This window comes from Scylla paramamosain, chromosome 21 (assembly GCF_035594125.1).
Source record: "Scylla paramamosain isolate STU-SP2022 chromosome 21, ASM3559412v1, whole genome shotgun sequence".
In the NCBI taxonomy this organism is placed as follows: Eukaryota; Metazoa; Arthropoda; class Malacostraca; order Decapoda; family Portunidae; genus Scylla; species Scylla paramamosain.
In genome coordinates this window covers 13,755,982-13,768,201 of record NC_087171.1, presented here as the reverse complement: position 1 = coordinate 13,768,201, position 12,220 = coordinate 13,755,982, and the positions used below count along the sequence as shown (strand labels likewise).

The 12,220-nt window shown below is 38.6% G+C and overlaps 2 protein-coding genes across 3 annotated transcripts in view; both read left to right on the top strand.

The window, feature by feature from the left end:
• Positions 1-8,736, top strand: part of LOC135111060 (xanthine dehydrogenase/oxidase-like) — a 48,273-nt gene extending 39,537 nt beyond the window's left edge. Inside the window, exons 20-28 of the mRNA XM_064023973.1 lie at positions 1,437-1,582; positions 1,950-2,127; positions 2,349-2,477; positions 2,886-3,013; positions 3,601-3,718; positions 3,955-4,129; positions 4,413-4,492; positions 4,980-5,147; positions 5,905-8,736. Coding sequence (XP_063880043.1) covers positions 1,437-1,582; positions 1,950-2,127; positions 2,349-2,477; positions 2,886-3,013; positions 3,601-3,718; positions 3,955-4,129; positions 4,413-4,492; positions 4,980-5,147; positions 5,905-5,955 — 1,173 coding nt within the window. The 3' untranslated portion in view covers positions 5,956-8,736. The remainder of the gene's footprint in view (positions 1-1,436; positions 1,583-1,949; positions 2,128-2,348; positions 2,478-2,885; positions 3,014-3,600; positions 3,719-3,954; positions 4,130-4,412; positions 4,493-4,979; positions 5,148-5,904) is intronic.
• A 2,280-nt stretch (positions 8,737-11,016) lies between these two features.
• LOC135111057 (uncharacterized) lies at positions 11,017-12,160 on the top strand. 2 transcript variants are annotated; one of them, XM_064023969.1, is made up of 4 exons: positions 11,017-11,155; positions 11,247-11,312; positions 11,442-11,569; positions 11,773-12,160. In XM_064023969.1, exons 1-4 carry the CDS (start codon positions 11,141-11,143, stop codon positions 12,002-12,004), a joined length of 441 nt encoding a protein of 146 aa, XP_063880039.1. In that variant the 5' UTR covers positions 11,017-11,140; the 3' UTR covers positions 12,005-12,160. The 2 variants fall into 2 exon arrangements, with proteins under 2 accessions (XP_063880039.1, XP_063880038.1); XM_064023968.1 differs by having other exon boundaries at positions 11,023-11,155; positions 11,436-11,569.
• Positions 12,161-12,220: the final 60 nt, after the last annotated feature.

Sequence of the window (12,220 nt, the reverse complement as noted above, 5' to 3'; positions counted from 1 at the left end):
CGTTCTAATCCCTCAAACTACCATCCTATTGCTTTAATTTCCTGCCTATCTAAAGTTTTTCAATCTATCCTCAATAGGAAGATTCTTAAACGTCTAGCACTTCACAACCTTCTATCTGATCGCAAGTATGGGTTCTATCAAGGCCGCTCTACTGGTGATCTTCTGGCTTTCGATATTGGGTCTTGGTCATCCTCTTTTAGAGATTTTGGTGAAACTTTTGTTGTTGCCTTAAAATAACAAAAGCTTTTTACAAAGTCTGGCACAAAGCTTTGTTTTCCAAATTACCCTCCTACAACTTCTATCCTTCTCTCTGCAACTTCATCTCATGCAACTTCATCTCATGTTTCCTTTCTGATCGTTCTGTTGCTGCTGTGATAGACGGTCACTCTTCTTCTCCTAAATCTATTAACAGTGGTGTTCCTCAGGGTTCTGTCCTGTCACCCACTCTCTTCCTATTATTCATCAAAGACCTTCTAAACCAAACTTCTTGTCTTATCCACTCCTTCGCTGACGATACCACCCTGCACTTTTCCATGTCTTTTCGTAGACGTCCAACCCTTCAGGAAGTAAACAGTTCATGCAGGGAAGTCACAGAACGCTTGACTTCTAATATCTCTGAAATTACTGATTGGGGCAGAGCAAACTTGGTACTGTACAATGCCTCAAAAACTCAATTTCTCCATCTATCAACTTCACACAACCTTCTAGACATCTATACCCTCTTCTTCAATGACACTCAACTGTTCCTATCTCCTACACTGAACATCCTCGGTCTGTCCTTTTCTTATAATCCAAACTGGAAACTTCACATCCCATCTCTAGCTGAAACAGTTTCTGTGAAGTTAGGTGTTCTGAGACGTCTCCGCCAGTTTTTCTCATCCCCCAGTTGCTAACTCTGTACAAGGGCTTTATCCAGTCATGTATGGAGTATGCTTCACATGTTTGGGGGATTCCACTCATGCTGTTCTTCTAGACAGGGTGTAATCAAAAGCTTTTCGTCTCATCAACTCCTCTCCTCAGACTGTCTTCAGCCTCTCTCTCATCACCGCAATGTTGCATCTCTAGCTGTCTTCTACCGGTATTTTCATGCTAACTGCTCTTCTGATTTTGCCTACCGCATGCCTCCCCTCCTCCCGCGGCCTCGCTGCACAAGACTTTCTTCTTTCTCTCACCCCTATTCTGTCAACCTCTCTAATGCAAGAGTTAACCAGCATTCTCAATCATTCATCCCTTTCTCTGGTAAACTCTGGAACTCCCTACCTACTTCTGTATTTCTACCTTCCTACGACTTGAATTCCTTGGGCCCTGTTCGGGGACCGGTATCTCTGTGAGCTTTTTTTTTTTTTTTTTCCCTTAGCCAGTGGAGATGCGGCTAGAAGTGTTTCAGAATATGGTCCCTGGTACTGTATGATGATGCCTCCGGCACATACCAACAGGTGCGAGAAAGAAACTTGTACAAGTCAGGGGACACAACCCACTTCGGCCAGGTGATTGAAAGGTGCACAGTCAGCCGGTGCTGGGAGGAGGTTCTTGACCAGTCTGACTACAGCACCCTTCGCGCCAACGTACAGAAATTCAACAGGTGAAATAGAAATAAGATTGGACCGTAGAAAATAAGCCTTCCCAAAACAACTCGCTCCAAACGTTTCCAACTCTCACCCTTAGATAGCAATAAGAAACCAAGGTCCATATTCTTAGACGCTTTGGACTTTCATAAGTACTAATATCAAAAGCTACAGAGTCAGATTCTCGTGTTTTTTTTTTTCCTCCATGTTAGACTATCTCTAGAATCGTAAAAACACCCTTAAAAATCCTGATAAATTACCCTAAATTACATGTAATCGAGGTCAGACGCAAAAAGTACGAGCCCAGTCCATTATGGTGAGGAAAATAAATCTTGCCAAAACTTTTTTTCACACACTGATGGCAGAATGTATTTGTTGTTGCAGTGAACACACATACAAGAAGAGAGGAGTATCAGTGGTTCCTGTCATGTTCTCCATATCCTTCACACTCTCGTGGCTCAACCAGGCCGGGGCACTGATTCTGATCTATAGGGACGGCTCTGTCCTCCTCTCCCACGGCGGCACTGAGATGGGTCAAGGCCTCCACACCAAGATGATACAGGTATGCACTGGTTACTTCAGGCGTTGTGGTAATTTTACAGACTTACACACGCCACACTGTAACGAACGATATATTTTGGGTGGGTAAAATCATATACTTCATTGTTATAAACTTACTAGAGAGAGAGAGAGAGAGAGAGAGAGAGAGAGAGAGAGAGAGAGAGAGAGAGAGCATCACATGTACTAAATCAGCATTGAAGTGATTGGGTGCGTCTGATACAGGTAGCCTCCAGAGCCCTTGGCATCCCCACTGACCTGATCCACATCTCCGAGACGGTGACGGACAAGGTGCCCAACACTAGTCCCACTGCAGCGTCGGTCTCCTCAGATATCAACGGGATGGCGGTGCTGGTGAGTGCTTGCCTTGAGGGAGTGAGGAAGGGGGTATAAACAGTTCTTATATAGTTCTAGGCCAGTAAAAGCTTCCAAAAACATTAATGTACATTTAAAACAAAGATAAATACCAAAGTTAAGGAGGATTGTACGCACGTGAAGGTGGTATTTAATGAGGTAATTTGGACACCGGCCGGGTTCATTTGGTATCCGGAAAGGATTGGTAGTAAAATTTTATTAAGTGCAATGAACTTAAGTTAATGAACAAGTCCACATGTTTATTACTTACAACTTTCAGTAATCTTGAGTGGATTTAAGATAAGCTATTTTAGTGAGGAAAGTGATGGTGAACAAGCCAAGATTACAGTATACCACTAACAAACTCAGATCCGTTGTTGAGACTGCCATCATTTTGTTTTGTCTCAGGAAGCCTGCAATAAGATCAAGGAGCGGCTAAAGCCTATCATCGCCAAAGATCCCAAAGCAGGCTGGAAGTCTTGGGTGGAAAGAGCTTTCTTGGAGACTATCTCGCTCTCCGCCACGGGCTACTACTAGTAAGTGCTGCGGCGGTGGTAGTCATAACGCTCACTCCGTTTTATTATGAACGTGTAGTTGTTTGCTTGTCTGTTGGAAACTGATGTCGTGAGAGAGAGAGAGAGAGAGAGAGAGAGAGAGAGAGAGAGAGAGAGAGAGAGAGAGAGAGAGAGAGAGAGAGAGAGAGAGATTGGCTTTGGTATTGATGTAACCAATGGCTTCAATATCCTTTAGGTACATTCAGTCTAACTTTATGTAGTATTTCTTAATCATGAAAGGCTGTAGGTTCACTAACAATGCGTTATTATATGGACCGTAATTATAAGAAATCATTATGGGATGTCAAAAGAATTGAAAAATATAATTAATTTCATTAATGTGTGTCAATAATTAAAAAGGAAACAGTTTTTTCCTACAAAGAATATTGTCACAGGCTTTATATCTTAAACATTCCAACGAAGATGCATGTAATCGCTGTGGAAATATTGCTAAAATCAATGGAAGGCTTTACTGGTCTCTGCCTCGGATCACTTTCCTCAACTTTTACTTTCACCCAAAACATTTTATTGGATTGATTTGACATCATCTCCCCTATTGTGTTCCTCAGCACGCCTGGTATTTGGGGGTACAATTTTGAGACCCACGAGCCAGGCAACTTCAACTACTTCTGTTATGGAGCAGCCGTGAGTGAGGTAGAGATAGACTGCCTGACGGGAGACCATTCGGTAGGTGGTGTGGAGCCTGTCAGCACTGTATGTATCCATGATGATACCTTGCAGTGATATAAAACACTATTCGTGTATCTAGTTTTATTCTGATATTGAATCTTTAAATGTAAAAAAATGAAAATGAATAAATGGATAACTAAAACAATGGGTAGCTTCTACAAAAATAAGTTAGCATTATTTATTACATAACAAAAGTAGTATCAGTGACTATTTATTGTTATCCAACAATGCAGGTGCTGCAGACTGACATTGTGATGGACGTGGGGGACTCCCTCAATCCGGCCATCGATGTGGGCCAGGTGGAGGGCGCCTTCATGCAGGGCCTGGGTCTCTTTACCATGGAGGAACTGCGCTACTCCCCCTCCGGTGCCCTTCTCACACGTGGCCCTGGAGCTTACAAGATCCCGGGTCAGTTTTCCTTTTTTATGTTTTTTATATATATCTTTTAAGAGTGACACCGGCCAAGGGCAACATAATGTATATTTAAAAATGCCCACTGAGGTGCCAGTCCTCAAAGAAGAAGAATCAAAAGAATGTTGTAAGAGTTTCAGCCTAACTCTTAACTAAATATTTAATGATAAATAATGCATTGTTTAACGTAGAACAATTGCCATTTTTTTCATCCCACAAACGGAGTAGCTGCTTTTTATGGCAATATTATGAAAGCCTTTTGTCTTTTCTTTTTGTGCAGGTTTCCAGAGTATCCCTCACAAACTGAACGTGTCTCTCCTCCGCGACGCTCCCAATCCACGGGCAGTCTTCTCTTCCAAGGTAATGAGAGAGAGAGAGAGAGAGAGAGAGAGAGAGAGAGAGAGAGAGAGAGAGAGAGAGAGAGAGAGAGAGAGAGAGAGAGAGAGAGAGAGAGAGATCAATTATGTCTGAAAATATTTGTTCTGCATGCGTGATGTCACTCTCCAAGACATCAAACACAGGAATGGGAGAAAAACAGCATTCTGTGAAACTGAAAGCCTCGCATTCTCAATTATATATTTCTTACACGAGTGAAGTGAGAAAAAGGATTTCAACGCCTGAAATAAGCTAATGATACGAGCGTTATTGTTGCTCAATGTCGTATTATTTTTAGTTTCTATTCAGATTGACCCAAAGGATCATAAGGCACAAGAAAAGCGCATAGATAGAGAGAAATGGAAAAATGAAACTACTGTACAGTAAACTAACATCTATGGTCAAATGTTTATGGTGCGTACGAGAAAAAGCAGGGAAGCACTTCAACAACTAATGCGGAGTTATGTTACAGGCTGTGGGGGAGCCGCCACTGTTCCTGGCAGCTTCGGTCTTCTTCGCAATCAGGAACGCCGTAGAAGCTGCCAGGAAGGATCATGGTCTTCAGGACATCTTCCGTTTCGACTCTCCAGCCACCGCTGAACACATTCGAATGGCGTGCCAGGACTTCCTTACAAAAAAGGTGAGTGTAGTGATAGGACTCAAGGCAGATCAAATTCCACGTGGGCTTTGGTATTAGTATTGTGTCGGAACTTGGATTTCCCGTTAGTGTCCTGCCAGAGGTTTGATGCCTCTGGAATATCTCTTCTCGTCCTATTTTTCCCGCCTTCAGAATATTTTTTTTTTTTCAGTGTTTCAATGGAATGTCCAAGAGTGGGAGGGCAATTAGTGTTAGCAGTGGGCAGGTCGGCAAGTTGAGGTCAAAGAAGGGGTGGCAGCTCATCTGTGACAATAGTGGCACAAAAAGAAAGTTTCCTACAGTCGTTGAAAATCCCCAAAATGACTATGCTAAGATTTGTAGACGATAGTGGTGTTCAAATTTACTAATCTTAGAGTGAAACTACAACAGTCACAGATGCTCACGTATGTGTAATCTGCTTCTATATTACTGGAGTAACCAGGTATTATAAATTTTGAAATTCTGTCCAAACATAGCAACCTGTCGTTGTAGCGACTAAAGTATATGGAGCCTAGTACATGCAAAGAAGGGTGGATGCCGCGGATGGCTCTAGAGATAAGAATTCCATTATCAAATACAGCCATTCACCGCGACACTTGCTTCATCTACGAGCCAATCATTCACCAGTTCACCAGCGTTTTCTGCTCAATTCTTTCTTTCCTTTTTCTTGAGTTCATCTCCCCCCTTTTCCTTTTTTTTTTTTTTTTATAATAAACGTGGTTGTTAATAATGATGATGATGATTCAACTTATTTTTGCAGATCGAGCCCGCGGTTTCGAAAGGTGAGAAGCCCTGGTCGGTGACTGTGTAGCAGCTTACTCTCAACCTGCATATATACTTCCCACGAAAGACATAATGAAAAGGAAGATGATTGAATAAAAAGACGTCAAAGGTGGTTAGTGTTCCCTGTCATGGCTATTAGGGATCGTTTCCAGGTGTCATGTTGAACCTTAGCGTGTTTGTCGAGGTGGTGATAGTGATATTTACTCAAGGGACATGAAGCAATAACTTCTTGTTACATGGTGACCGAAACTGTAGGTTGTTGGAAGCAAGCAGCTGTTCTAAATGGTACCGATGTCTGACCGCATGCCTTATTCCAAACAATTGTTAACTTCTACATTTACTTACGATACAAGGACATAAGAAAATAAGGGAAGCTGCAAGAAGCCATCAGGTCTATTTATTTCCACCTATCATCCCCATCCATAAATTTGTCTTTTTTTTTTTTTTTTCTCTCTCTTTTTTTTTTTTTTTTAGTTTTGTAATGACTCAGCACTAATAACCTGATTACTGAGTCCATTCCATTCATCCATCACTCTATTTGAGAATTAATTCCTTCTTATCTCTTTTTTTTCTAATCTAACTTATTTAAGAACTAATTCCTCCTTATCTTTTTTTAATTTAATATTTTTCAAGTTTAGACCCATTATTTCTTGTTCTATCCTGATTACTGATCCTGAAAATTTTCCTTATGTCACCCTTGTTATAACTCCTATACCACTTGAAGACAAGTGCAGTGTGTGAAAACTAGTATATTTGTTATTGCCATAGGGTTATATAATTCTTAAGTCATAAGGTTTTAAGCATCAGCTTCGTCAGAATTTCCCCTACATGCATTTTTGTAGATTTTGAAGCACACTTTCTAAGCTTTTGATTGTGAATTTGCGACCTATTATAAATAAGTAATGTTAATCGCTGTATAGCCAGCGCCTCAAAATCGCAGCATAAGAAAGGATAAATTTGCAAAATTTCAAGAGCCTCTTGTAAGGTGAAACTATATATATATATATTTTTTTTTTATGTTACGTAAGATAGTAAAATTCCTGTGTATTATTATCTGTACCTATAACCTCCCAGTATATTCTCTATACAATAATGACAATAGCGACAGTAATGATACGCATAATAATGAAATATGCACTCAATCAACAGAAAATACAGTTTCGCTTACCAGTGGGAGGGCGTAGTAATAGCTAACAAAGTCCACGTCGCCTCTGGTTTAGTGATGTGAGGTGTAATGCTTGGGTGACTGACACACGACTTGAGTCTTGAGTGTGAGTCACACACGTTAATCAGATTACGGATTTTCTCAAATGAAATATATATATATATATATATATATATATATATATATATATATATATATATATATATATATATATATATATATATATATATATATATATATATATATATATATATATATATATATATATATAAGGGGCCAATCAAGACAGTCTGAGTGCTATAATGTAATAATTACGAACATCTTTTATAACTGTGTCTGCGTCATAAATATTTTTCACTCCATTCAAAAACTGGACGCATGTGTTGGTCTTCTGCCTTTTAGAGGATGTTTTAAGATTCTGTAGTGCCATATAGCATTAAGATAGAGTAAGTACGTAATACATAAGCAAGAATAGTAATGCAGAAGTGTATTCTTATCGTAATTTATCTCACATTGATATTGTCCTCGAGTGCATTTGTTTTTATTTTATTATTGGTGTTCTTGTTGGTGATAGTCGTGTTGGTGTTGGTACTCGTATTACTATTATTATTATTATTATTGTTATTATTATTATTATTATTATTATTATTATTATTATTATTATTATTATTATTATTATTATTATTATCTTTTAGTTTTGCATTTTTTTTTTCCAGAAACGAGTTTTATCATAAAATATTTCACTACATTACAACATCATTGGCAACTCTAAGACAATTTTGCAGCGCCGAGATCAGACATTATGTAACATTCCACGTCATGTTCAGTAGATCCCCTGCGTAAGGCGTGGAGTGGATGAGAGATGACAGGCTATCAAGTTAATGCTCATCACATTATAATTATTTACAGCCATGACGGGCGCTTTACAGTCGTGGTCAAAAGTCGAGTGAGCTTTTGCTCCTCCTTTCTGTTTTCTATGTTTCATCTTAATCTCAAGTCCTCTGATTTGTTAAGGATCTATCAGTTGTCAGATTGTGCAAGGAGACTATAAGCAGATCAGAGGACTTTGAATTAAGGGAGAAAAAAAGACGAATACAGTGGAGGTAAATGGGGAAAATAACTCAACCTTTAACCAAGCAACAGTGAGTTCTGTGTTGACTGTCACTCAGTTACTCAGAAGCAGGGAACGGCACTATGTAGTGAAATATATTGGGATAAAATTTCTCAAAAATAAAACAGCTAGACTTAAAACCAGCAATTGGCTTTTGTTTTGTTGTGTTTGTTCAACAATTTGTGCAAGATGATTTACAAGTAGAAACTTTAAGAGGATGACATTAATATTAAACTAAGAACATTCCACGTTACCTAAATAAACGTAAAAATTACATTTAGGGATATATATACAAATACTTTTATGTAATTCAGATGTGAAAAAAAAATCAATATATATATATATATATATATATATATATATATATATATATATATATATATATATATATATATATATATATATATATATATACAGTTTTGTTTTGTCGTGTAAGCTTAATCCGCCAGGCAGACGAGTTAATAGGTGTTTTCAAAGATTTTAAATGATGTACAGTATTAGAATCTATTACAATAAACCTAGAAAAATTAAAAGGTATTTGCTGGAAAAACTTTTTGATCTCATATTAAAAAGACTGTTTCCTTGACATGACAGAGAGACGGTCCAATAAAATACTTTCTTTTCCTGTTTGGCCACATAATGGGTACAGTTATGGTAAGAGAAGAGCTTTGATATCTTTCTCAAATAATATACAGGTGATATGATTAAAAGATGTTTTTGTATCGGATATCTCGCCACTGCCTCTACTTTTGTTTTCATGTTTTAATCAACATTTTACAAATAGAGAAATAGTCCTGGATGAATAAAGAATATGTGATATACCTACATCAAACATACTAATCCCATATATATATATATATATATATAATATATATATATATATATATATATATATATATATATATATATATATATATATATATATATATATATATATATATATAATTTCAGAGAGAGAGAGAGTGAGGATTAAAAAACGTTTTAAGCCAACTCCATCATCAATCAAGCAGTTCCCGGATGAATCAGCTCTGCCATGTACGAATCAGTTGATTCGGACCGTAACATCAAACATTCCTACTCTTTACTTCGACAACTCTCAACAGGCGCCAGTGATAGTTATAGGGACGTTCAAGTATGTTTTCATAGATTTCGTAATAATTTAATACGAATTTAGCATCATCAGTGGGAAAAACACATACGAATCCTTCTCATCATCTATGTTGCCTTTGAAAAAATAGTCCTGATGAGAACTCGGTGTTTAAAATATCGACTTTTTTTCGCGGATTCCTATGATCATATTCTGAAACAGTTATGCTCTGCACCTATATTGCTTTCAAAAGGCTCTAATTAAAATTACACGGGTCTTAAAGGTGTTTTTATGGCTCTAGTCAGATTAACAAGATTTCAACATTATCAAAAGTGGAAACAGTCTTGAGAACCTGGCTAATCATCTCTGTGGTCTTTGAAAATAGTCATAGTGAGAGAGCAAAGTGTTTCTTGAATACGCGGGAAGGGACGCAAGTACATAGGTGACCGTGAAGCAAAAGGAGCAGACATTACCGTGCTTCAGACGCAATACTTGAGCTTAAGTATAGGTTACTGGTGCGGAGTACGTGAGCATCGAGGAGACGGCAGCTTCGGGAACGAGTGAAGTGACGGCTGACCGAATGGGACGTGCCGCGAGTTCCACAATAAAGTTCTTGAGGATTGTTACAGGTGCACGTGGCGATAATGCTACCAGCCAACAACCCTGTAAGGTATTGAGGATTTGTCACGCATGGTATGTGTCGCATTTTACACAGCACCATGCGGATATAGACAGACAAGCAGATAGGTAGATAGATAGTTTGATAGATAGACAGATTGTTTGATAGATAGATAGATAGATTGATTGATTGATTGACAGACAGACAGACAGACAGATAGATAGATATACAAACAGATAGGCAGATGGATAGATAAATAAATAGATAGTTATATATATATATATATATATATAGAGAGAGAGAGAGAGAGAGAGAGAGAGAGAGAGAGAGAGAGAGAGAGAGAGAGAGAGAGAGAGAGAGAGAGAGAGAGAGAGAGAGAGAGAGAGAGATTTGATTTGATTTGATTTGATTTGATTGATTTTTTTACGCAAATAGCGTCAGACACCATAAGATGAGAAACTTAATTACAGTTGTCAGCTACAGCAAATGGTACGCTCACACACTCATCGAAGGAAAGTACCTTATGAGAATCTGGCCAATCTTTGTGGCCTCTGAAAATATTTCTGATGTGTGAACGAAGCGTTTCAGAATACACCACCAGGATTCGTATTTTCAAATACTGAAGCGTTTTACTTCGATTGATCGTATACCTAAATGGCGCTAGTGTAAATTATTGATGTTATTGCGGCTTTCAAGAGTACTTTCATGATTCTAGTGACAAATTAACAAGAATTTGCAAGGTCAATAAAAAAAGTAATGAACGAATAGCAACACCCATGAAAATCCTAATAATCACCTTTGTAGCTTTTGAAAACAGGCCTCAGAATGCTTGTAAATATGGGCTCCAATCAAATCAGTGCTCTCCTGTCATAACTTTCATGGTCTCGTGTGCACTGCTTTCCATAACTTTTATGTGTCTTGCGATGCTTATCTCGTAACACTGACCCTCACCAACCCCTCGTTGTGTTCCCTTCCACACTGTGTCTCTTCATTCTCGTTCCAAGGTTGTTACGTACACGCACAGCTTCACCATGAACTGTTGGGTCTCTCTCTCTCTCTCTCTCTCTCTCTTAAATGGTTTAAGTGAATCCTGCGAATCAAATCTCACTTTACTCATAAAACGTTCGAACAGACTCAGGTTCCGTCAGAGGTCGGCGCTCAGTCACCGCCTCACATTCACACTGCAGTTCACAGAGAAAAGAAATCAAAGTAGAGGAAATAGTGAGACAAAATGAAATACATAATCGTAAGTAATTCCACTTGCGGTGGGTGTTTGTGGTATGTTAGTTTTGTGCAAATCATGACATTTTTCCTTGACCGCACAATACATATTGCAGGTCTTGGTGTCGCTGGTTTGGGCGGCGAGTGCTAAACCAAGTCTCGATTATGACCATATTTTCCAGGTTGGTGTAATGGTGGTAACTGAGCGCGTGTGGTTTGATTAGTATGTTCATAGAATGTGTTAAACGTAATTAGACAAACTTTTTAACTAGCATGTGTAATGTGAATTTAAACTTCTTATCGAGGCCAAGGGAGTGGTGAACGAGTTGCAGGGGGCAGAGCTGGATGAGTTTTTCAAGCTTTTCGTCAAAGAAGAAATGATGGACTATCTACAGACAGTGCCACCTTCTCTGTCACGATCTGTTGATTTCCTAATGAGGTAAATTTGTAGCTGCATGACGATGAGTTGACCAAGTCGGTGTCATTTTATTAGTGGGAATGGAAAGAGATAATGTCAGCGAGAGATGATTATTATACTTTGAAGTCTTGAACGGGATTCGAGTGCTGGATTTCACTGGCTTGCTAAAACTTGATTAGATATTAGGAAAGAAAACTATGCAATATGAATAACCCTTCTTTCAGCATCCCGTGTGTGCACTGCATGAAAAACTACCTCCGGTGCAAGAGTGTGTGTAATCAGTTGGGTCTGGAGTCGAACGTCTTCTTCTTTGACCAGTTCGCCTGCTTATCAGTGTGTTGGCAGAGAGTGGTCTCGTGCTGTGTCGCCTCTTCACGCAGCACAGTTCAGCTCTTCGAAGAAAATGCGCAGAGTGTAGATAACAATGGTACTAGTAAGCGTGAAGCACACTCTTAATTCAATATCATTTTAGCGTTGTTTAAACACTTAATGCCCATGAGAGTCAAGTGCTATCGCCATTTTTTTTTATTTTTTTCGTAATATCAAATATGATAATGGTACTTCTTCTGTTTGCCATGTTTGTATTTGCTTATACATAAATACTTAAACGGTGGTTGTTGTTTTTATTTCCATGTAGTATTTGTAATAGGTGTTATGGCGAGGTAATATTAT

Coding starts and splice junctions, on each gene's coding strand:
- LOC135111057 (XM_064023968.1), top strand. Junction 11,313..11,435: donor ATTATGACCATATTTTCCAG/GTTGGTGTAATG, acceptor CTTCTTATCGAG/GCCAAGGGAGTGGTGAACGA. Junction 11,570..11,772: donor TCTGTTGATTTCCTAATGAG/GTAAATTTGTAG, acceptor CCCTTCTTTCAG/CATCCCGTGTGTGCACTGCA.